Source organism: Gekko japonicus, unplaced genomic scaffold, assembly GCF_001447785.1.
Source record: "Gekko japonicus isolate JY-2015 unplaced genomic scaffold, Gekko_japonicus_V1.1 scaffold241, whole genome shotgun sequence".
Classification (NCBI taxonomy): domain Eukaryota; kingdom Metazoa; phylum Chordata; class Lepidosauria; order Squamata; family Gekkonidae; genus Gekko; species Gekko japonicus.
In genome coordinates this window covers 324866-346646 of record NW_015160216.1, presented here as the reverse complement: position 1 = coordinate 346646, position 21781 = coordinate 324866, and the positions used below count along the sequence as shown (strand labels likewise).

Genomic DNA, 21781 nt, shown 5'->3' with positions numbered 1-21781 from the left:
TGCCCGGCGTGGTCGCATCACTTCCGGGTGACGGGTTGTGGCGCGCGCGCACTTTGTGCACACACACGCACTCCTCCCGAAGCTGCACTGGAGTCCCCCACTCCAGCGCTGCTTCTGACTTGGCAACCCTAGTATAAACAGTTGCTCTTCTTTGCTACAGTTTCACTTATCTAACAGGGAACCTCCTGTGGAGACCTCCAGAGCTTACTGAGAGAAATGTTATTTTATCTCTCTCTCCTCTAGAGATAAAGAGTCACTTCTGTTTAGAGTTGAGAGGCCGGTTAAAGACTTGGAGGGAGACAAAGCAGAAAAAATTAGGACCAACTTGCCTCTTGCTCATTGAGGGCTGCGGCAGAGTTCCTCTCTCGGCGCCATCTTGGCTGACTCCCTCATTTTCAGGCTTTACCCTTCTGTATTGCATGCATAGCCAAAAGAAAATTTAAACCATGCCTACTGAGATCCCAACAAACATTTTTGTGTCAGCTCATAATCTCACAGTTATGAGCTGACATAGTAAGGATTTAACTAAATAAATAATGCTGGCATACACTGTTGAGTGAGGCATCATACAAATTCTCCCCATTCCTCTTTCAGGGTTCTATCTAGATTAGATTGGCAGTTTCCATCAATTCCTCCTTCCTGCTGCAGAGCCCTCTCATATCTTCTTCTGGGCCCCCTGTTTCCCCAGGATCAGCATTTAATGGAGATCAGTGGGCTGCATGTGGAAGAGAGAGGCAGGTAAATTCCATTCTGCCATTGGAAAACCTAGTCTGGATCCTGCCCTTACCATCTACAACACTCAATCTGGCTTCCAGTGTTTTAAGTTCACTTTTGCTTCCATATAAATGTTGGTACCAATTAGCCTTGACTTTTTTCTTTACCATCCTTTTCAGATAAAGGACATGGATTTCACATTGTCCCCTGCCTACATTTTCATCTTGCCACAGGGAGAGGCATCTCAAGGGCAGAGCAACTGCTTGTCACACAGGAAGTCCCAGGTTCAATCTCTGGCATCTCTAGATAAAAGGATGAGGTGATGTGAGAGACCTCTGCCTGAGATCCTCAACAGCTGCTGCCAGTCAAAGTAGAGATACTTGATAGACTCTGTAGAACATAGCTTCATGTTTGTCATGTGTGTAATTTAATGTAAATAAACAATGTGTGTGTGTAAAGTGCTGTCAAGTTGCAGTGGACTGATGCTGACCCCAACAAGAGACTTTCAAGGCAAGTGAGAAGCAGAAGTGGTTTGCCATTGCCTTTCTCTGCAGAATCTTCCTTGGTGGTCCCCCATCCAAGTACGACCCCTGCTAGCTTCTGAGATCTGACGAAATCAGGCTATACCATGCTGCCTTCTCTCCAAATACATAATAGGCCCTTTTTATTATTGAGAGAGGAAGTTTTGAAGAACCAGCAAACTGTAATCGCCTAAAATTAAACTGGATGGAATGTTGAAGTTTTTTTTAAAAAAAGAAATTCAATAAAATAGAACATTGTTCACAGAGACCAGACAATGGAGATACAGAAAATCAGAACCATGCTTAGCACTGGAGCTGTACAATACATGTGTTCCACATGTGTCCTGGAACAGATGAATAAATAGGATTTGTGTGTGTGTGTGTTCCATAAAGAAAGTAAAGGAAAAGGAACACATTTTGACAAGAGATTTTAAGATAAAAAAATGTGGTCCTGATCTGAGTTCTGTGGCACAATAAACTCCAGAGAATCTTATGAAAATATGATGTGCCTTACCAACTTCAGGAGAAACCAGTTTCAGGTGTCTAAACTTTTGTTTCAAAATTTACTTGTGAGTGTTCAGAACCCTAGTGCAGGAGCATCCTATTATATTCTTTTAGGAGGAAGTGCTCTGCTTATAGAAAAAAATGGGAAGTGCCTGCATGATTCTGAATCATGTCCACAAACCAGTGGAGTAGGCTTTGGGACACTTAAGTAGTTCATAGTCAAGTTACAACGGTACAATCAATCCATGACAATAAACTGCATTGCAGCAGCTTTCAAGGACTGCAGCATGATTTATGGAGCAGATTAGGAACCAAGGAAGGGAGACAATAACTAATCACCAAACCTTTGAATAACTGAGATTGGGGAAATGGTATGGGAGGAAAGCACAAAACTCTTCCCACAGTGCCACTGCTCTGATCCAATTCAGACAGGCGCATGATTTTAGGTAAAAATGCAAACATCAGGGTATTCACCCAAATATCACATGTTTCATGGTCTTACAACAACATCTCTGTGTTAGACCCATAAGCAAGCATATGTACAAGCCCTTTCAACATTATAGTTTCAATCCTGGGACTGATGAGAACTCCTGTTAGTTATAAAGTAACTTTAGAAGTAAGCCTCAAAATAAATGGATTGGAGAATTAGTTTACTGTTGCACATACTGCACAATAAAGATACACCATCTATAACAGTTATTAATTTACATGAACCTGAAAAAAGGATTTCTTTGCAAACATGGCAGACTTGGAAAAGCGATTCACTGCCAACAAGCACACAAAGTGACCTTGAAAATTATAAAGGGGGGAAATGCATGATTCATGGCTGAAAGATGTAGGAATAGGAATCTATTTATATAGATTCAGAGCTATCAAAGTTCTATGAAACATATAACAATCAGTCTAACAAAGAAGTCTTTTTAGAAACTTTAAACTTCCTATGAATTGGCCACCCACAGTGTTTCTAAATAAAAAGCAATGTCTCCCTCTGGTATCATTCAAATGAGTTTAAAAGTTCAAAGAAAAAACTGTAGAGGAAAATAACAGAGAAAGTTGCTAAAACTTTCCAAGAAAATGTATTTAAAATTGTAACAAATATTTGGTAAATAGTGATATCTGATAAATCTACCTCTTGTGGGTCTCAAATCCAGTAGAGAAATTTCAGAAAATAGTGATTAAGCAATGAAATTCAACAGGAATGTTCTTGGATGCACCATTTCAGAGTTTTGAACAGCTTCATGATAATGCCTGTTGCCTACTGCCTACAAAACCATGCCTGTGTCCGCTTCTGTATCGAAACACTGCAACACTAAGAGAAGGCACAACCAGTTGTGTAGTCTGCTGGAAGACATCTTCCTCTTTTTAAAGTAATTTTGTCCAATGCATTTCATAGTTCAAAACAATGTTAAAAATGTGCTGGACTTGTTAGAATCATTTCCCCCCTTCTCCTTCCCAAATTCTGCCCCCTCAATTATTCAACTTTATTACTTGCTTCCCCACCTGCCCCCAGCCCCCTTATCCGTTCAGCATTCTCATATAATGCCTCCTATATAGCCTCTAAGGATATCCTCTGAGGACATGGCCTCCTCTTTTTTCTCACATCCCATTAGCCTCTGGTTATCTGAACTCCCCAGATGCTTTGATTACTCACAAACTTGCCTGTCCTCTCTGTCTAAGGGCTAAACATGACATTTGAAAAAATGAGTCCATGGAACTTGCCTTCTTGCAGCAGAGAACATAATTTTTAAAACCTATGCAGGCCTATTTTGGCTCAGGACCACAGCACCGGGGAAGGAGGGGTCCATTTCCTGAAGCCAAAACTGCCCCTGGGGAGGGGCACAATTTACACAATTTTGGAGCTTCACATAGACATGCATTGTTTTTTTGGGGGGGGCATTGGCTTAGGGGGGGAAGCAGGAGCTTTTCTTTCCCCTATGCCATGGTCTTGTGCTGAACTGGGCCCCTGTAAGGATTTACTGCACAAGGATAGCTTTCAGGAAGAGGCAGTGCTCCTACTGAATGCTGTCACGTGTACCTCAGCCTTCAGCCCAGACCCTGGTTACTTTCCCAATATGATCCTTTATGTTCCTCAGTTAGCTGCAAGTACATGTAATTGGCGGTTCCACACAGCAATTACTACATAGTTAAAATCCCCATAACTGTCATCTCCATAAGCAACATCCTTCTATTATGTTCTTAGAAGAAAAATAAATACATCCTATTCTTCAAAGGTCCTTTTTCTCCCAGGAATTGTCATAGATTCTTCAACATGTGTTGCTTCCTTGAATTATTTCACAACAGGGCAGTGCATATCTTGCTTCTTTGAGCTTGGCTAATTATTTCCTGTTAACTCACATGGCCACAGCATTTCTGAATGGATGCTTATTCAGCTCATTCTCCAGCTTTTAATTAATCAATTAATTTGTTTTTTAAAAAATCAGGCTACTTTTTACCACTTTCAAAGTGGCTCACAAAATAAAATAAAATAATCTAACAATGAAGTGACAAACAATACTAACAACAGTCCAATAAAGCATAATGGCTAGGGTTGCAATCTTTGGGTTAGGAAATCCCTGGAGATTTGGGGGTGGAGCCTGCTGAGGGCCAGGGTCAGGGAGGAAAGGGACCTCAACCAAGTATAATGCCATACAGTTTCAATTTTCTCCAGGCTGGAGATCAACTATAATTCTGGGAGATCTCCAGGCGCCATCTGGAGGTTGTCAGCCCTGACACTGGCAAACACACAGTCAGGCCCAAAGCAAAACATCATACAGTCTGTTAAATAAAAGCAGGCAGCCATGGGAATTTTAACTGATAGAATGCACTCTTAGTGACTACAACAACCTATATCTCAAAGAGCAAGGAAGTGTCCAAAAGTATCTTCATTTGATCCAACCCCAACCAGAATGACAGTTCATCCCCTCCAAGACTTTGGCTTTCCTGACCAACAATCTCCACCTTATCTGGATTCAGTTTTAGCTTTTTCACCATTATCTTGACCAAGGCATACAAACATTGATTCAGAATAGAGACTGAAGAAGCCAAAGATTAGATAAAGAGAATTGCTGGGTGCTATTACCAAACTGATAGCTGCAACTCCAAAGTTTCAGATTATTTCATTCAAAGATTTCATGTATTAGAGCTCTGGTAAGAATACCAAACCTTGTGGGATACCACATAATAACTACCATGCATAAATACAAGCCAGGAAAAATAACTGCAAATCATATTTCCCTGCAACCAACAGACAGAAAAACAATACAGAAAATGGGGAAATGGAATTATATAATCTGGAATCTCTGTAAATTTATACAAAATGCATGATGTCTATTCTAGACTAAACAGCTAGTATGGAAGCAACCCTATGAGATATTAATGCTCCCTTCATCTGGTTCCATGTGTTGATACTGGCCTGGCTCCTCACTCTGAACAATACAGTATTTGATGCCAATTAAGTTCCTATGCACTGCCTGGAATCTGCCTGCCTTCTGATCATGACTATCCAGACCAGATACAGATGATGTGAAGAGACTGTGCAGCCACACATCCACTAACAACAGGCCTGTATATAGGCCTTCCAAATGTCTGCCCCCATCCTACTTTCCCACTCACAAAGAATTGAGAAACAGAGATAAAAAGGCTTCCACAGACATTATAGGAATTTCCCCAAGAATCTGTGGTAGACCATAGACTCTAGGGGATGCAGCCTACAGCATTAACTGAAAGTGATATCATATCTTCCCCAAACTCCACTCTCCTCAGGTCTCCCAAAATCTCCTGGCACTTGCAGAGGCAGTTTTGGGAAGCATACCTGTATGACAATCGTATGAATGTGCTATTATGTGGGCTGCTCACACTACGTGTATATATAATGTTTGCATACACACATATATAGTTGGGTACCTTAAGCTTATAGTTGTAAAAAGTACTCCTTGGGCCAGAGTACCAAACAGTGTTCTTCACATAATATCTCCTGAAGCATGCAGCTGTAGGAAAAATAATAATTACCCGGCTTTGTCTGTGTGGTTTTTGGAGCAGTCGTTTTTGGTTGAGAAGGAACTGGCTGCGTTTCATGTGAAGCTACAGTAAAAAAAGTTACCAAGCATTTAGAGAAAATCTGGTACAGAATTTATCACACAAAAAGTTTATTTATAAAGCTACTATGGTAGAGTGGCTGGGCCTTCTGGGACATCATTTTGCACAAAATGGAAAGAAATATAAAATGACTGCAACAAAGTTCCTTAATCATATGAAGAATTAGAACTAAAACCTATATTACACTATGGATCTATTGTGCACTTATGAGCATGCTGTAACCTTTAAAAAAACTTGTCAAGTAAAAATTAAAGGACACACACGATTGCCATTACCTAATGTTTCCCTGGGCGTTTGGAGTGTGGGAGGTATTTTTATTTTAGGAAATTCTGGAAACTCATGAGGAGCTAAAAGTTGGAGAAAAGAAAAAAAATAACAATGAATGTCAAAATCCTGAACAAAATATTGTTTGCAACATACTGATTTGATAGGAAAGAAAAAAACAAAATCTCGTTCACCTCTCTATTCCAGTGATGGTGGACATATGTACCCTCACTTGATCAGGCTGTGGGGCGAGTATGCTTTTGGCTGAGCTCCCCTCAGTCGAGTCTGAGTAGGAAGGCACCTGGATTCTACTGAATAGTAATGCAAGGACGAGGACAGAGAACACATGGTACTGGCCAAAGAATCCAGGACTTTTCAGGTCTAACACAGATGCAGATGCAACTCTGTTTTTGCACAGAACATGATCCTTTTTAAAAACTAAGACACAATGTTGGATCCAACAGAAGATTTTTGCATATGCTAGTGCTAGGGTTGCCAGATCCCCGCTGACCACCAGTAGGGGATGGGGGGTAGGGTTGCCAGATCTTGGTTTGGAAACTCCCGGTGATTTGAGAATGGAGCCTGCAGAGGACAGGGGCCTCAGTGGGGTATAATGCCACAGAGTCCATCCTCTAAAGCATCCATTTTCTACATCCATTTTGTACTCTGGAAATGAGCTGTAATTCTGGGGGCTCCCCAGGTCCCACCTATAGGTTGGCATCCATAGCTGGAGCCCCTGGAGGCAGTAGAAATGTACTGAGACTGCACTAGCAACATTCCATCCTAGATGGACTGGACCCAAGACATACAGCCCAATCTTATATCTGTTTACTCAGAATGAAGTCCTATTTGTTTCAACACAATTTACTTCCAGGAAAGCATGCATGAAATTTCAGCATTCATCTTCTTTCTTTGGTGGTTTGGCAGAGAAGGAGAATCGCTTTGTCCCATGACTAGATGGGCACTGTTCACCTTATTCTCTTGTGACTGAACACCCACTACTGCATGTTGCATTTAGCTGGAAGGTGGAAAGGAGCTAATTGGGAGACTGGTGGGAGTGGGGACATGGGCTGCAGCTGTCATCAGCCGCATTATGTCACATTCGAGAATATCCCAGAAGTGATGTCACAGCTCTCTAGGAACAGCTAGAAACACTATGTTTTTATCATAGAGTTTCTAGCAATGTCTAGAGGGGTTTGATGTCACTGCTGGGTTTTCCCTGGAAGTAACATCACCCCATAGGCCTGATGGCCATGTTTTAATTTTTCTCTTGCTGCTGCTCAGATTGGTGGTAGAAAATGGGAGCTGGGGTGGGGGATCCCCGCCTCCACCTGGAAACTGGCAACCTTAAGCTGATTTCAGTGAGATAAACACTGTTCATTGTTTTCTATTTCGAGTTAAATTTTTTGGGACCTGCTGTGTTTGTAGGTACACAGAAAATATAAAGGATTTTAGAATATTATATTTTCTTATGAAAACAATATAAATAAAAAAGATAAATGAATTCATTTTCCTATTTGTGGAGCAGTTCATATATAAATAATGCAACCCTAAGAATGCATTCCCTGGGGGGGAGGGGGGAAACCTTACTGAACATACCTTAGTAAGATTCTGACCAGACTTGCTTAGGATTGTACTCAAACAACTACAAATAAAACACTGCAGGATCTCTTGTTTAAAATTAAAGGCTAAATTGTACATGAAAACAAGGAATATTCAAATTAGTTATACCGTGTGTTTGGCATTTTTGCCAATTCAGGCTTAAGAGCAGTTTACTGTTTTAGAATGAACTGTTTTTCTCCCTGTCAACAAGAAAATGTATCATAGGCTTGATTTTAGATTCATGTACTGAATGTATTTCTTTTTTCGATCAGAATAGGTTCTTGACCATTTACTGATTTCCTGAGAAGGCTCTTTTGTATCAAGGAGAACACTATCTTACAGACCACTTTTTGAAGTTCCAGTGATAAAGCGTATGTGGAAAGGAGCCCCAAATTTATGTTCATATAGTCCTTGGCTGATAATGAAAACCTGCTTATCAATTAGTAGATGTATGACAATCATGTTATCAGAAATAACAAAAAAGGTGCTTTTTAAAAACATGCAAGAACTTTTCCATGCATATAACAGTCTTTGGTGGTCCTAAAAACATAAGAGAAGCCGTGTTGGATCAGGCCAGTACCTCATCTAATCCAGCACTGTCACACAGTGGCCAAAACCCAGGTCCTGTCAGCAAGGTACTGTAAACAAAGTATTTACCCAATGTGTCAAGTGGCAATTCAGCCATAGGGCTTATTCTAGGCTTTGAGGATTCCAGTTCACTTTCAGTATATGCTAAACAAGAGAGAAGAGTTGACATCTGTTCTTCAGACATTCATTACATTGTGGTGACATTGTGCAAACTTCAAGTGATGAGGACAAACTCATAAAATAACTATTTTGTCTTTGAGTCTCACAAATTCAATGACAACAAATTTTGCCAAAGCAAATGGAAATCTTTTCATTAAAAATACAGCAATAGGTACATTATGTCTCTCCAAGCAATAGCGTTCTCTAAAAAAATCTTTAAACTTAATAATTATTGAGAAGGCAAAGAAGTTTCAAAGTTTTTAATGGTTTCTTAAAATTGCAAAACACAAGTTTATGCTGGAATTTTTACCACTATGAAGAAGAAGAAGAGATTGGATTTATACCCCACCCTTCACTTGGAGTCTCAGAGCGGCTTACAAACTCCTTTCCCTTCCCCTCCCCACAACAGACACCCTGTGAGGTGGGTGGGGCTGAGAGAACTCTGACACAAACTGCTCTTTTTCAAGGACAGCTGTGCCAGAGCTTGTGACTGACCCAAGGTCACATCAGCAGGTGCAAGTGGAGGAGTGGGGAATAAAACCCGGTTCTCCCAGATTAGAGTCCGCGCACTTAACCACTACACCAAACTGGCTCTCAATTGGCTTAAATTTGGCTAGCACAGCATCTAAAATGCAACCATCCCACACTGGTCATGCCGAATAATGGTTTAGATCCAGCCAGTAAACAGTGTATCTACTGTGGTATTCATGACTCCATGATTTCAAACTGACACAGGTGCATGGAAGGGTATGGATAGTGAAGCCTGACTTCATTATATAGAAAGAAAAAGGGATGAAATAAAAGGGGGGAGATATACATCCTTCCTTAATTTTTCCACAGCAGAAAAGCTTATTGGATCCAATCCAGTACTGTGCTAACAGGAAGTTGTTATGCTATGTCCTTATCTTTAAGGAACAGCAAGTGTGAATGTTGGGCCATATCTCTTTTTCAGTTAGAAAATGCCCTTCCTATAGTAGCCAAATATCCCCAAAAATGCAATCAACAATCATATTCCACAACAGAACTACCTTGAAAGCTTAAAGCAGCAGAAGAATATTATTTACCTGGGAAACTCTTTGATTCTTCTGAGACACTAGAAACTGTTGGTTTACTGCTTTCCCAGTCTAGTTCAGTCATAGCTGCACAGTTTAAAAAATATTAGTAGCATTGTTAGCATATAACTTCTGAGCGTGAATTAGGTCAAAGCACAGAGCAGAACAAAACTAGTTTTAGAAAAAGCATTGTGAAAAGTGTAATCCCAATAAGGCCTATTCAGAATCAAGTCTACTCAGTGGGGCTTACTCCCAGGAAAGGTTTTTTAGGATTGCACTGTTGTTAAATAATAATAATTTATATGACTCCATAAAATGGAATACTTTTTTTGTTCATTTTAACCTTGTCTTAGTTTTATGTTTAATGCTTTTATGGTTGTTAATCTATGGCTGAGTTCAGACTGGCAGTTTGCCACGATATAGGCGCATTTCAGAAACGTTCCGCAACCGGATTAAAGGGGCCATTCACACAGGCGCATCTGTCCGGCGTTCCCCAGCCGTACTCAACCCGTCTTGTAATGCTTCGCTCCTGAGTTTAAAAGATACCTGGTGAAAGCGATATCAAACCCTGGAAAGCGCGATTATCCCGCGTCCATCCCGCAGCGACAAAGTGTGAATGCCAAAAGCCGTGAGTTTTCTTGTGTGCTTATGTGCATAAATGCATATGTCCAGATTACCAAAAAGAAAGCTGCGCCTTACAGCCGTGCCTCCGCCAGGGGTGGGCCAACAGTGTGAACACTCCCTTGTGCCTCCTCCCTGGTATGCTCCCTCATCAGTGGTGCAGTGTGAATGGGAAAACCCCGAACAGTTTGTTCTGGGTCTTTTTTGCCATGACTCCCTCACGCTTCAAACTGCCAGTCTGAACTTGGCCTATATATTGCTACTTGCCCTGAGCCCATTTGCAGGATAGGGTGGAATAACAACAACAACAACAACAACAATAATAATATCATCTTTCAAAAAAATTCTCCTTATACATAGGCAACTATACGCTTCAAACTGCCAGTCTGAACTTGGCTATATATTGCTACGGGCCCTGAGCCCATTTGCAGGATAGGGTGGGATAACAACAACAACAACAATATCATCTTTCAAAAAAAATTCTCCTTATACATAGGCAACACTGCAGTTAACAATAGCCAGTCCTGCTGTCTCTGGGCAAATGGAAAACATTCCACCACCATTTAGGGCTTGTGCATGAAAACAATCCCCTGGTGGTGTGAGTAATTTAATACAACTAATTAAAAGACTGAGAAACTATCAGGCAGCACTAAGAAATACAAGCTTTCCTGTTACCAAGAAACAAATTCCAGCAGTGAAAAATGATCCAAATTAGTAGAAATGAAATGCAGAAAGGATCACACTGCAGAAAAGTGCATCTCTGGTGTCTGAGCCACAAGAATTAAAATAAAATAAAATTGTGAAAATGTTCTGCTAACCAAAAAACTAGTGTTATTCCTCTCTAAGTTTATACATTCTTTGGATGGCAAACCTTATTTCACTGTCCGACTCTGGCAGAGTCTGGCTGGAGTCTGGAGCTGTTGTGCCTTCCAGCATCCACTTTTGCACAGCTGGTCCCAGAAGAGCCTCTGAACTGCACAAAGAAGGGGGTTTCTCTTCATCCTGCTCCCTTTCCTGCTGCTGCCAGTAGACTTTCTCTGGAGCTCCTCCCTGGTTCTCACTGGATTTGCCTTTTAAAGGGACCACTGGATGCAGGCTACCCCTGGACTCACTCATTTGCTGCTGCCAGTAGACTTTCTCTGGAGCTCTAGGGATAGGTCTTGCCCTTCCTCCCTGGTTCTCACTGGATTTGCCTTTTTGCAGGCTACCCCTGGACTCACCCATTTCCTCTGCTCCTGGAGTGGGCTCTAGTGAAGTGGCATTCAGCCAATTGGCTGACAAGAGGGCTTTCCCATTCCTTGGCACCACCCACCTCCTTTTCCTTAAAGGGCCATTCTCTTTGCCGCTGTGAGTATAAGGAAGCTTCCCCTGCCTGTGGCCTCCCCTGCTGGAATTAGATAAACATATGGAGCAGAGATCCATCAGTGGCTATTAGCCACAAGGTACAGATAGGAACTCTGGGGCAAGTGATGCTCTGTATTCTTGGTGCTTGGGGGGGGCAACATTGGGAGAGCTTCTAGTGTCCTGGCCCCACTGATGGACCTCCTGATGGCACCTGGTATTTTTGGCCACTGTGTGACAGAATGTTGGACTGGATGGGCCATTGGCCTTATCCAAGATTGGCTTCTATTATGTTCTTATGCTATCCAAAAGGGGCTATCTCAAGCCATATTACATAAGTGTCTCAGCCAGCATTGTTTTCCCCCCACCCGAATCCGTGCCCACAACCATCTCACAGGTTGCCAGGCACTGTTTGCATCCAATATACTATTATAATAAAGGTGTGAAACTCATGGATAGCAGTGTTCATAGATCATGACCCAATTGTTATCTCCTAACATCTATCCCTCATCCATTTTTGCCTGCCCAAACACTCCTGTTCCTTTTCCTACCATACCTTTCAGCTCTCTGGAACACTCAGGCCTGAAAAAGCTTCTTGATAAAAAAAAGCTTCTGAATGTTAAAAAAAGAAAATTGCAGTAAGGAAGAAGACCTAATTCTACTGGAGTAAATCCAAAGGAAGTGATGTAGGTAGCTCTAGAAATCGCCAGAAACTCTAAAGTAAACGATACAGTAAACCATAGAGTTTCCAGAAATTTCTGGAGCTACCCTATGCCACTTCTGGGGGGGGGTATCAGAAGTGATGAGCTGCTGCATGCAACACTGTTTTTTTTAAAAATGTTCTCACACGGCCACTCAGAGTGGTGGTGGGCAACAGGAGTGGGGGGCAGGGATCCCCCACTGGGGGAATGGGACCCCTACATTCTCTCTCTCTCTCATCTCTCTTTGTGAGAGAGATCTGCCTTGAGTTTCAGTGAAAAAGGTGGGTTATAAATAAGTTAAATAAACTAAATAAATAAAAATCAGAGATTAGGCCATCTCCACCCTATGCAATTTGTACTCTGACAGGAAAGTGTGCTGGCCACTGGCAAGTCACCATGAATGGACAAGCTTTTCCTGTCACATTGAGCAGCATTTCACATTATTCTTTTCTGACAACAGAAGCAGAGAATAAGGGCAAATTGGGCTTTTAGTTACCATCTTTGTTTACCCTTTTCGATCCAGAAGTTTGCGGAAATGTTGGCAATTTTAATTGCATTGTTTATTGTGTGCATAATACTGGTTTTTTGCATTGTTTTCTAATTTTGTTACCCAGTTTAATTTCATTATTTGTTTGTATTATACTATTTTTATTGCATTGTTCTTAAGTTTGCATTTCAATGAGAAAGGCAGTCTATAGAAATAAATGTCTGTAGCCTTTGACCCAACAGATCAACTTGTTGAAGTGCATGGAACAAGGAATGATGCATTTCCCTTGTTAGGGATGCCATCCTCCAGGTACTACACAGTACAGGTACCTCCAGACTACAGAGATCAGTTCCCCTGGAGAAAATGAATGCTTTGGAGTGTGGACTCTGGAACCTTGTACTGGAGGTCCTTGTCCTCCCCAAGCTCCATTCCCAAATCTCCAGGAGTATCCCAGCCTGGATCTGGCAACTCTTCCCCTGATCCCCCACTAGTAGCCAGGGGGATCTGACAAACCTATCCCTTATCCATTTGCAGTGCAATCCTAAGTACACCTTCCAGGAACTAAGCAAAAGTGATCCTTCTCCAAAGTGATGAATGTTGGCTCTGTTCCCAACTCAGGCCTCCAGTTTAAATGAGTCATACTCATTTAATTACCATATAAAACAAATTCAGTCCAGTTCATTTGAGGTTAATGGAATGAACTGTCTATATAAAAATAAGCAAAATTCTGTTCCATGAAAACAGAAAAAATAATTACCAGGCTGGGATTGTGGGGCGATTTCTTGTACTTCTGATGTCTTGGATTCTGCAGGCCATTCATGAGTCTCATTCTCAGCTGCAAAAAAGTAAAACAAGGGATTTAATGAACATATGAGCCTTGTGTTGTAAAGTGAAACACAAATAATACTTATTCACTACAGCAAGACATAACAAGAAGCAAAGCATTTAAATGTTTAGAAAATAAACTTTCATTATGTCAACTCCCTTTCCCCAACAATGAAAGATATAGGGGAATTTCAAATTACCCTTTTTAATCCGTTATTGTACCGTCCCAAATCTCACCAGTACAGGGGCGGCCATTTCACACAGCCTTCCCCCTACCGGTAAGGAGCTGTCTCTGAAGCTGTTTGGCAGTTCAGACTGTGCCACTTTGTTTTCCCATCCTTTTTTGCCCGCACAGGCAATCTTCATTTTTTTAAACATTCTTTTAAGAGCGCTATAATGCTACAACACAACACCAAAACAGCACAATAGCGACCCTATTGGAATACCTGGACTCCAATGAGATACATGAGATTGGGGGATTTAAAAATAGGAAGCGGAAGCTCGGGAACACACAGTTTGAGAGCATTTTTTTTAATGCTAGCTCCTTCCCAGCTTGCAAACATCCTCCTCCTTTTGATGGCCAGCATTTCAGGATGCCATGCCTCCAGGGAGGACCTGGGGATTCCCTGTAACTTTCCCCCCACTATAGAGAACAATGGAGGGGATAGGGGCAACCTGTTTGAGGGCCCGTAGAATTGGACCCCCAGTCCAATGCTCTTGAAACTTGGTTGGTATCTTGGGAAGAGGCTCCAGCAGCTACCCTGAGAGTTTGGAGCCTCTCCCTCAAGCCCCCTCCCCTCGAGCCCCCAGAATATACCCTCAAAATTCTGTTGCAGACTCAGTTGGGAACCAGATAGATAACTAGATACTCTGTGACTGATACACCACGTTATGCACAGAAGATTAGCTTAGGCTGTACAACATATGATTTCATGGACATGTGAGTTTCCTAGTTTCTAATCATACATGCAAATGGAGAAAATAGGAGACGTATGTGCATGCATACCATACTAATATGAGTTACTCATGCTGTAGACTAATTTGTAAAGAAGAAAGAGAGAATTTTATGAGGGTATTGAAGGTTTGCATATCCACTCTATGTGTCATTTCTGTGCATAAGCCTACTGAGCCTATGGGGATCTTCCACGTAGATGTATAGTAAATGTACAGGAAACCTCTATTCACAAGCACTTTTGGGGGGGGGGGGTTGACCATGCCTAAAGAATGATCCTGGAGTCAAAAAAGATAAGTTGCAAAAATGTTCACTGTAGTAATTCTGTAGAAAATTTGAAACTTATCTTTATTGACTCTTCATTATTTTTGTAACGGATGTTGTTTTTGGTATTCTACTTCCTCCCGTGATCTCTCACTTTTGGCTTCTAAAGAATGATCCTAGCAGATTTTAGTTATTGCCTTAGCAAATTTTGAAACATACATTTGGTCTGAATAAGCCTTTGTGATCTTTCTAATCCCTTCAAAAAAAAGGTTTGTTATCATATCTGAAGGGATAAGAATGCATATTTGGAGCAAGTGGGCAAGAGAACAAAAGCACATGAGCAGCATGTCATGTGAACAGTTAATGTGGAGTTGGGGTTTCTAGAGCAATGCAGTAATGAGGACCTGGGATAAGGAATACAGAAATGTAGCTTCTTGGTGAACAATGCTTCACCCAAAGAGTGATTAACACTTGGAATTCACTGCCACAGGAAGTGGTGGCGGCTACAAGCATGGACGGCTTCAAAGGGGAATTAGATAAGCACATGGAGCAGAAGTCCATCAGTGGCTATTAGCCACAAGGTATAGATAGGGACTCTGGGGCAAGTGATGCTCTGTCTTCTTGGTGCTTGGGGGGGGGGGTCAACAGTGGGAGGGCTTCTAATGTCCTGGCCCTACTGGTGGACCTCCTGATGGCACTGGTATTTCTGGCCACTGTGGGATACAGAGTTTTATATGTTTAAAAAATTATGTACAAGAAAAGCCAACATTTGGATCATTGTTTGCATCTGAATCAATCCTGCAGAAGTTGTAACCCAACATGTATGGTGTAGCCTACTAAGGTCTTCAGGGGGTCTCCTGCATTTGTTGCCAGATTGAAAGTGGAGAACAGGATCACTGTCAGGCATCTGGCAGGCCATAAAAGATGGCTGGCTGGTTATGTTCAGCTTGGTGGGTCAGACTCTGGACAGGCCTGAACACCATTTTCCACCTAGAATCCCACTGTTTACAATCGAGCTTTGTTTCTGCTTACCCAATATTTTCTTTGGTCTTTCAGACATATCCTCTGAGAAAGGAGCTGGTCGTTTCTGTTTAGTTTGATTGAAATCTGGAACAATAAGGTGCACTACACATAAAAGTAAATGAGCCATTCAGTCATTCTGCGTGTATTTGTTTTTAGTTTAAAAGTTGTAACTAAAGAGTGATACAAAACAGGGTGGAGGTAGGGATGGTGGAAGAAAGTTGCAGGAGATGAAAGTAGAAATTATAATTTGGGATTTTTCTTCTTACATTATAGCACAATTTGCAGATGGTTTCTTGAAACACAGGAATCCTACATAGCCCGACCTCACCCCCCAGGTTTCCCTGCTACTAGTCATTGCCATATCCCTTCTGTGAAGAAAGAAAAAGCATTTTTACCTACTTAAGAACATAGGAAGAGCCCTGCTGGATCAGACCAATGGTCCATCTAGTCCAGCATCCTGCTTCACACAGTGGGCAACTAGTTTTCTGGAGGGCCAACAACAGGTCATAGAGGCTCAGACCCCCCTCATATCGCCTCCTGGCTCTGAAATTCAGAGGTTTAGTGCCTTTGAATGTGGAGGTTCCCCTCAGTCACCATGGCTAGTAGCCACTGATAGACTTATCTTCCATGAATCTATCTAATCCAGGGGTATCAAACTCATTTCTTATGAGGGCCAGATTTGACATAAACTGGACTTTGTTGGGCTGGGCCATGTGTAAACTGTGACACACATGGCCCAGCCCAACAAAGTCCAGTTTATGTCAAATCCAGCCCTCAGAAGAAATGACACCCCTGAATCCCCTTTTAAAACTGTTTATTTCTATGGCCATCACTACATCCTCCGGCAATGAATCCCACATTTCAATCACTCTCTGGTAGGGATGCCAACTTCCAGGTGGGACCTGGGTATCTGCTGGAATTACAGTGCATCTCCAGACTAAAGAGATCAATTCCCCTGGAGAAAATGGATGCTTTGGAAGGTGGACTCTGGCATTGTACCCCACTGAAGTCCTTGTCTCCCCAGGCTCCATCCCCAAATCTCCAGGAGCTTCCTAACCTGGGTCAGGTAGCCCTACCCCATCCCCTACAGGTGGCCGGGAGGACCTGGCAACCCCACTCTCCGGAGATGTCTCTTTCCTCCAGTTTTTTAAAAAAATGTAGTTACAACTTTTATTAAAATTACTGTTTTTAACATTTGTTATCATTTGTTATCATTTTTACCTCTAAAATAGCACCTATCTACATTTCTCTTACAACACTAGTAAATAAGATGCAAAGAAGCTCATCATGTTCAAAGGAAAGAGATATCATCACAGCCCAAAGTGTTGAAAGTGAACCCAAAAAGGCTTATCAGGAATAATGAACATCTCAGTCACCTAGTATTGGTCCTGCTAAAGGAGACTTCTCTGACGTTTTAGACTGTGTCCGATGTGTGATGTTCTGAATTACTGTGAAAACAATAAGAACAGAACTTTGAGAAACTTGATTGACCCATATACATAATAAACATGTCTTAGAGCTACTATGTTTGAAATTGTTGCATTCTGAAAGCCCGCTTAACATACATTTTGTCCATTACAGTTAAATTACAAGTTTTGTCTCACACTATAAGTAGCTATGACAACATGTGTACAACTGGGATATATTAAGCAGTAATACTGTTCACGTGCCAGCCATGTACAGAGCACTTTATAGAGTCAAATAAACAGAAATATCAGTCTCTGCCCTGAGATTTTAAGCTACTTTACAATCTAAATTTCAACAGGGGTCAGAGTAGAGATGTGTAGATTTGGCAGCAAGGGGATCATAGATGTTTTTAGCAAAGGCAGTTCCATGGAGTGTAGAAGGCAGAAGCTCAACTGTAGGGGGTCAAATGAAGAGTAGAAGAGAAATAGTTAAGGAAGCAGGAGTAAGGAGCATGTTGCAGGAGTTGGAGGAAACAGGGAAGAGGAAGTCTTAATAGTAGCCAAGGGGGCAGAATGAGCTGACAGAGTGTTTTCTGAGAATGGGGGAAATGGTGTTGTGTTTAAACACAAGTGGGGAAGGTACCAAAGAAGAGAATAACATTGATAAAGTGATGGTGGTAGAGATGGACGGAATAGCATCAAGGGACATGCAGATAAGATAAATGAATGCAAATGTGTGGCCATCTCATTAAAAATGGTGAGGGGGAAAGGAATAAATGATTGACAGAACTAGTGGGGTTGAATTTTTCATTGAGTGAGAAGGCAAGATTCTGTTCAGAAAGTAAGAAGGGGGAAGGCCTTATTAGAGTATCAAAAGTAGAGAAGCAGAAGATTGTTGGATTGGGGGATGGTGCTGTAGTGATGCTACTTGGTGATTAGGAGTAGGAGGACAGTATGAATTTAAAATGGACAAAGCCAAGGTGATTAAGCATAGAGTTGCTGGACAAAGAGGGCAAACCATGTCTGAAATTAATGGGATGGACAAGTGTTCAAACATCAACATATTTCATTTGTAAAGAATGAGCACAGGACATATCTTTGAAAGTAAAGCCAGATGAATGACACCCACTGTAAAGAACGAATATATGAATCACATGACCAGACTCTTCCAAATAAATTGGAACCTACCCTATCCAACCTTAGGTTTTCCACAAGAGATCGCCAGGCCCCTGAAAATGATGGGGGTACACAAGACTGGATTCCTGGACTGGGTGTAGCCATAAGAAATGCTGTACCACTCTTCTGAAAAGATCACTTTTTGTTCAAGTGGAAAACAGTCTCCCTACTGGGAGAAAGCAAACATAGTTTGCTTATTTGCTGGTCAAGCATAGTTCATCATCAAAAGCTCTCAGAACCCTTAAAAACAATGCTATTGAACAAGAAGATTATTAAGACCTGTGGGAAAGACCCAGAACCAAGGCAACTGAAACCAAGGTATATGGTGATTGCTTTGATTCTGCAGTGATTTTATGGTGATGCATTTGAAACTAAATGGATGCCACAAGCAGAACAGAACTATCTTGCATGCCTCCAGAAGCTTTTTTCCTTTGGTGCAGCGAAAGGAGAGGAGGCAGATTGTTTTCTGTCTGCTTAAAATGGGAAGGAACTGGTAGCCAAACCACTGGAAAAATAACATGAATTCAGCCCACATTTATTATTTTCTCTTTCACAAGGTGAGAAGCCCTGCAGTGAGACTTCTTCAGGAAAATTCTGGTCTCCCCTTTGAGGAGAATTCAGTAAGACAATTAAATCTGATCAGCAAAGTAAGATTTGAGAAATTTGCCATCATTGTTAACACAGGCATATTTCATTGTCCCCCAAACTATGCAGGATTTACAGCTGCACTGAATCGTTCATTTCCCAACCACAAACACCAAACATAAGAACTCACACACATTACCTTCTTTGATTACTGTAACTGGAATTCGTGCTTTTGAATCTACCGATATAAACTGAAGGGGGAAAAAAGATATTCTATAAGAATAAAGATATTTGCCATTACACGCATGAGTTTTTTCTTGTTCGGACAATAAATTCATAAATCTCTTGATAAGACAATAACTAGTTCTTTTTGATGGATTCAGATGGGTAGCTGTGTTGGTCTGAAGCAACAGAACAAAGTTTGAGTCCAGTGGCACCTTTAAGACTTCGATGATCTTAAAAATGCCACTGGACTCAAACTTTGTTCTAGTTCTTTTTGAAACTAACTTTTCCCAAGTATAGATATATCATTCTAGTACATACAAGAGTAACTCAACTTCTTCACTTTTTGCCAGCTAAAGCAAAGCCAAGCCTTTAATCTCACTTGTTGGTGATAAAATAAACATTTTACTCTACATACATGTCCATCCTGGCTGTCAAAAGTCTAGCAAGAGAAATCTGAGCCATTGCTGTTAAGATTGTAACGACACATCGTCCAGATACTCTGGGTGGCCACAATATATTTCTTCAGCATTTGCTCAAGAAGCAAACTGTTGCAGTGGAATTCTTAGTCACATTTCCCATTTTAGACAAGGCTGAAGACTGCATCACTGTTCAGAAATTTCAGGGACACTGGGAAGCACCAGAGTCTTAGATTTGTTCCAGAGCTGTCTCCAGCATAAGTGTGCTGCTGAGAGTTTGTTTGTGAGAGTTGTACATTCTTGGCAAGGAGATCCCAGAAAATGATGATGGATGAGTGTTTCTGTCTTTGGGACCTGTAGTAATTCATAACATTCTCCTGCTTCCTATTCTGTGAGGTAGCTTTGCAGAGATTTTTGATCCTGCTCCTGATCATACACCAACTTTAATTCTGGTTCTGCCCCAAGCCCTGCAATCTTGTTTCTTATCCTAGTAAGGAACTCAATATGAACAGTCAACCTAAACCCACAAAGGACCGATGTAATGATTGGAAAGCTTTCTAACCAAGATGAAGTTGAAACACAGATTTCAGTTTCTCTAGACCCAAATATATACATCATTGTCTTCTATGGCCTTTTCCTTACCATGTATAAAAATCTTAAATGATGCAACAATCCAAATGACAGCAAACTCCATTTTACACAAATCTTTTCCTCTGGTAATATGTCTCACTTTTAGTGGAAGTTTGGGATGATAAACCCTTTTAAGTCCACTGTTTGCCCAGTTTGTCCAGTTAATTGTACAACTTGACAAGTGTCCAAATTTCTCAATCAGTCATGAGATTTATAATAGAATGTGAGGAGTCATCTATATAACGTAATATATCATTTGCATGTAATTTAAGCTGATATTCTTTCTCCCCATCTGTATGGTCTGGTCTGCATAACAGCAAATTGTAATGGAAATCCATATGATTAACATAAGAGCATAAGAGAAGCCATGTTGGATCAGGCCAATGGCCCATCCAGTCCAACACTCTGTGTCACATAGTGGTCAAAACTCAGGTGTCATCAGGAGGTCCACCAGTGAGGCCATAACTCCAGAAGTCCTCCTACTGTGGTCCCCAAGAATACAGAGCATCACTGCCCCATCTATACCTTGTGGCTAATAGCCACTGATGGACCTCTGCTCCATATGTTTATCCTATCCCCTCTTAAAGCTCTCTATGCTTGTTGCTGCCATCACTTCCTGTGGCAAAGAATTCCATGTGTTAATTACTTTTTGGGTGAAGAAGTACTTCCTTTTACCTGTTCTAAACCTACTGCTCATTAATTTCATTGAGTGCCCATGAGTTCTTGTATTTTGAGAAAGGGAGAAAAGTACTTCCTTCTCTACCTTCTCTATCCCATACATCATTTTGTGAACCTCTATCATGTCACTGATCGGTAATCATTTCTCCTAACTTTAACCTTTCTTCAGAGTGAAAGTGTTCCATCCCCTTAATCATTTTAGTTGCCCTTTTTTGCACCTTGTCCTATGCTGAAATATCTTTTTTGAGGTGCAGTGACCAGAACTGCACACAGTATTCCAAATGAGGCCACACCATAGATTTATACAGGAGCATTATAAAACTAATGGATTTGTTTTCAATTCCATTCCTAATAATCCCCAGTGTAGCATTTGCCTTTTTTATTGCAGTTGCACACTGAGTTGACATTTTCAGGGAGTTATCGATTGTAAAGATTTTTTATTGCATTTTCTAAGCTAAACCTCTATGGGGTCGGGGGAAGGGAACAACCTAAAACTATGAGTAACAAGAGGTCATTAATACATATTTTGAATTAATCGATGTTTCCCTAATATCAAAATGGTAATACATGAGAGTTATTGCAATAACATTGTAGAGAATAAAGCGAGCATTCAAAAACAGATTTGACTAAAGTGTATGCTTCTTAGCTTAAAGTTATTGATTAATAATAGGTATCAGACAGTCAGAGTTACATTATTATACTTATTTTCTTCCTTTCTGTTTCTTTTCAAACTCCTTTTTATTTTTAGGAGGCTTAGAAGCCATAGCCCCTAATTCTGCTTCAGAGTCTAAGGATTCAGCCGACGAGGAGTTCTTAGAACTTTCTTCATTTTTGTCTCCTTCTTTTTCTGCATATTTATCATCCTCCAATTTCTCAGGTCCATCTTTATCTTGTTGTTGTTGCTAAATAATTTTTTTTTTACTTTAAGAACAGAGTCAATCTTTTCTTTCTT

At 41.0% G+C, this 21781-nt stretch overlaps 1 protein-coding gene across 1 annotated transcript in view; it reads right to left on the bottom strand.

The window, feature by feature from the left end:
* ABI3BP (ABI family member 3 binding protein) overlaps positions 1–21781 on the bottom strand; it is a 237506-nt gene that overhangs the window by 106910 nt on the left and 108815 nt on the right. The window contains exons 7-14 of the mRNA XM_015410582.1: positions 19080–19131; positions 17090–17161; positions 15723–15815; positions 13407–13484; positions 9512–9586; positions 8358–8432; positions 6110–6181; positions 5748–5819 (exon numbers count right to left, since the gene is read on the bottom strand). Coding sequence (XP_015266068.1) covers positions 5748–5819; positions 6110–6181; positions 8358–8432; positions 9512–9586; positions 13407–13484; positions 15723–15815; positions 17090–17161; positions 19080–19131 — 589 coding nt within the window. The remainder of the gene's footprint in view (positions 1–5747; positions 5820–6109; positions 6182–8357; positions 8433–9511; positions 9587–13406; positions 13485–15722; positions 15816–17089; positions 17162–19079; positions 19132–21781) is intronic.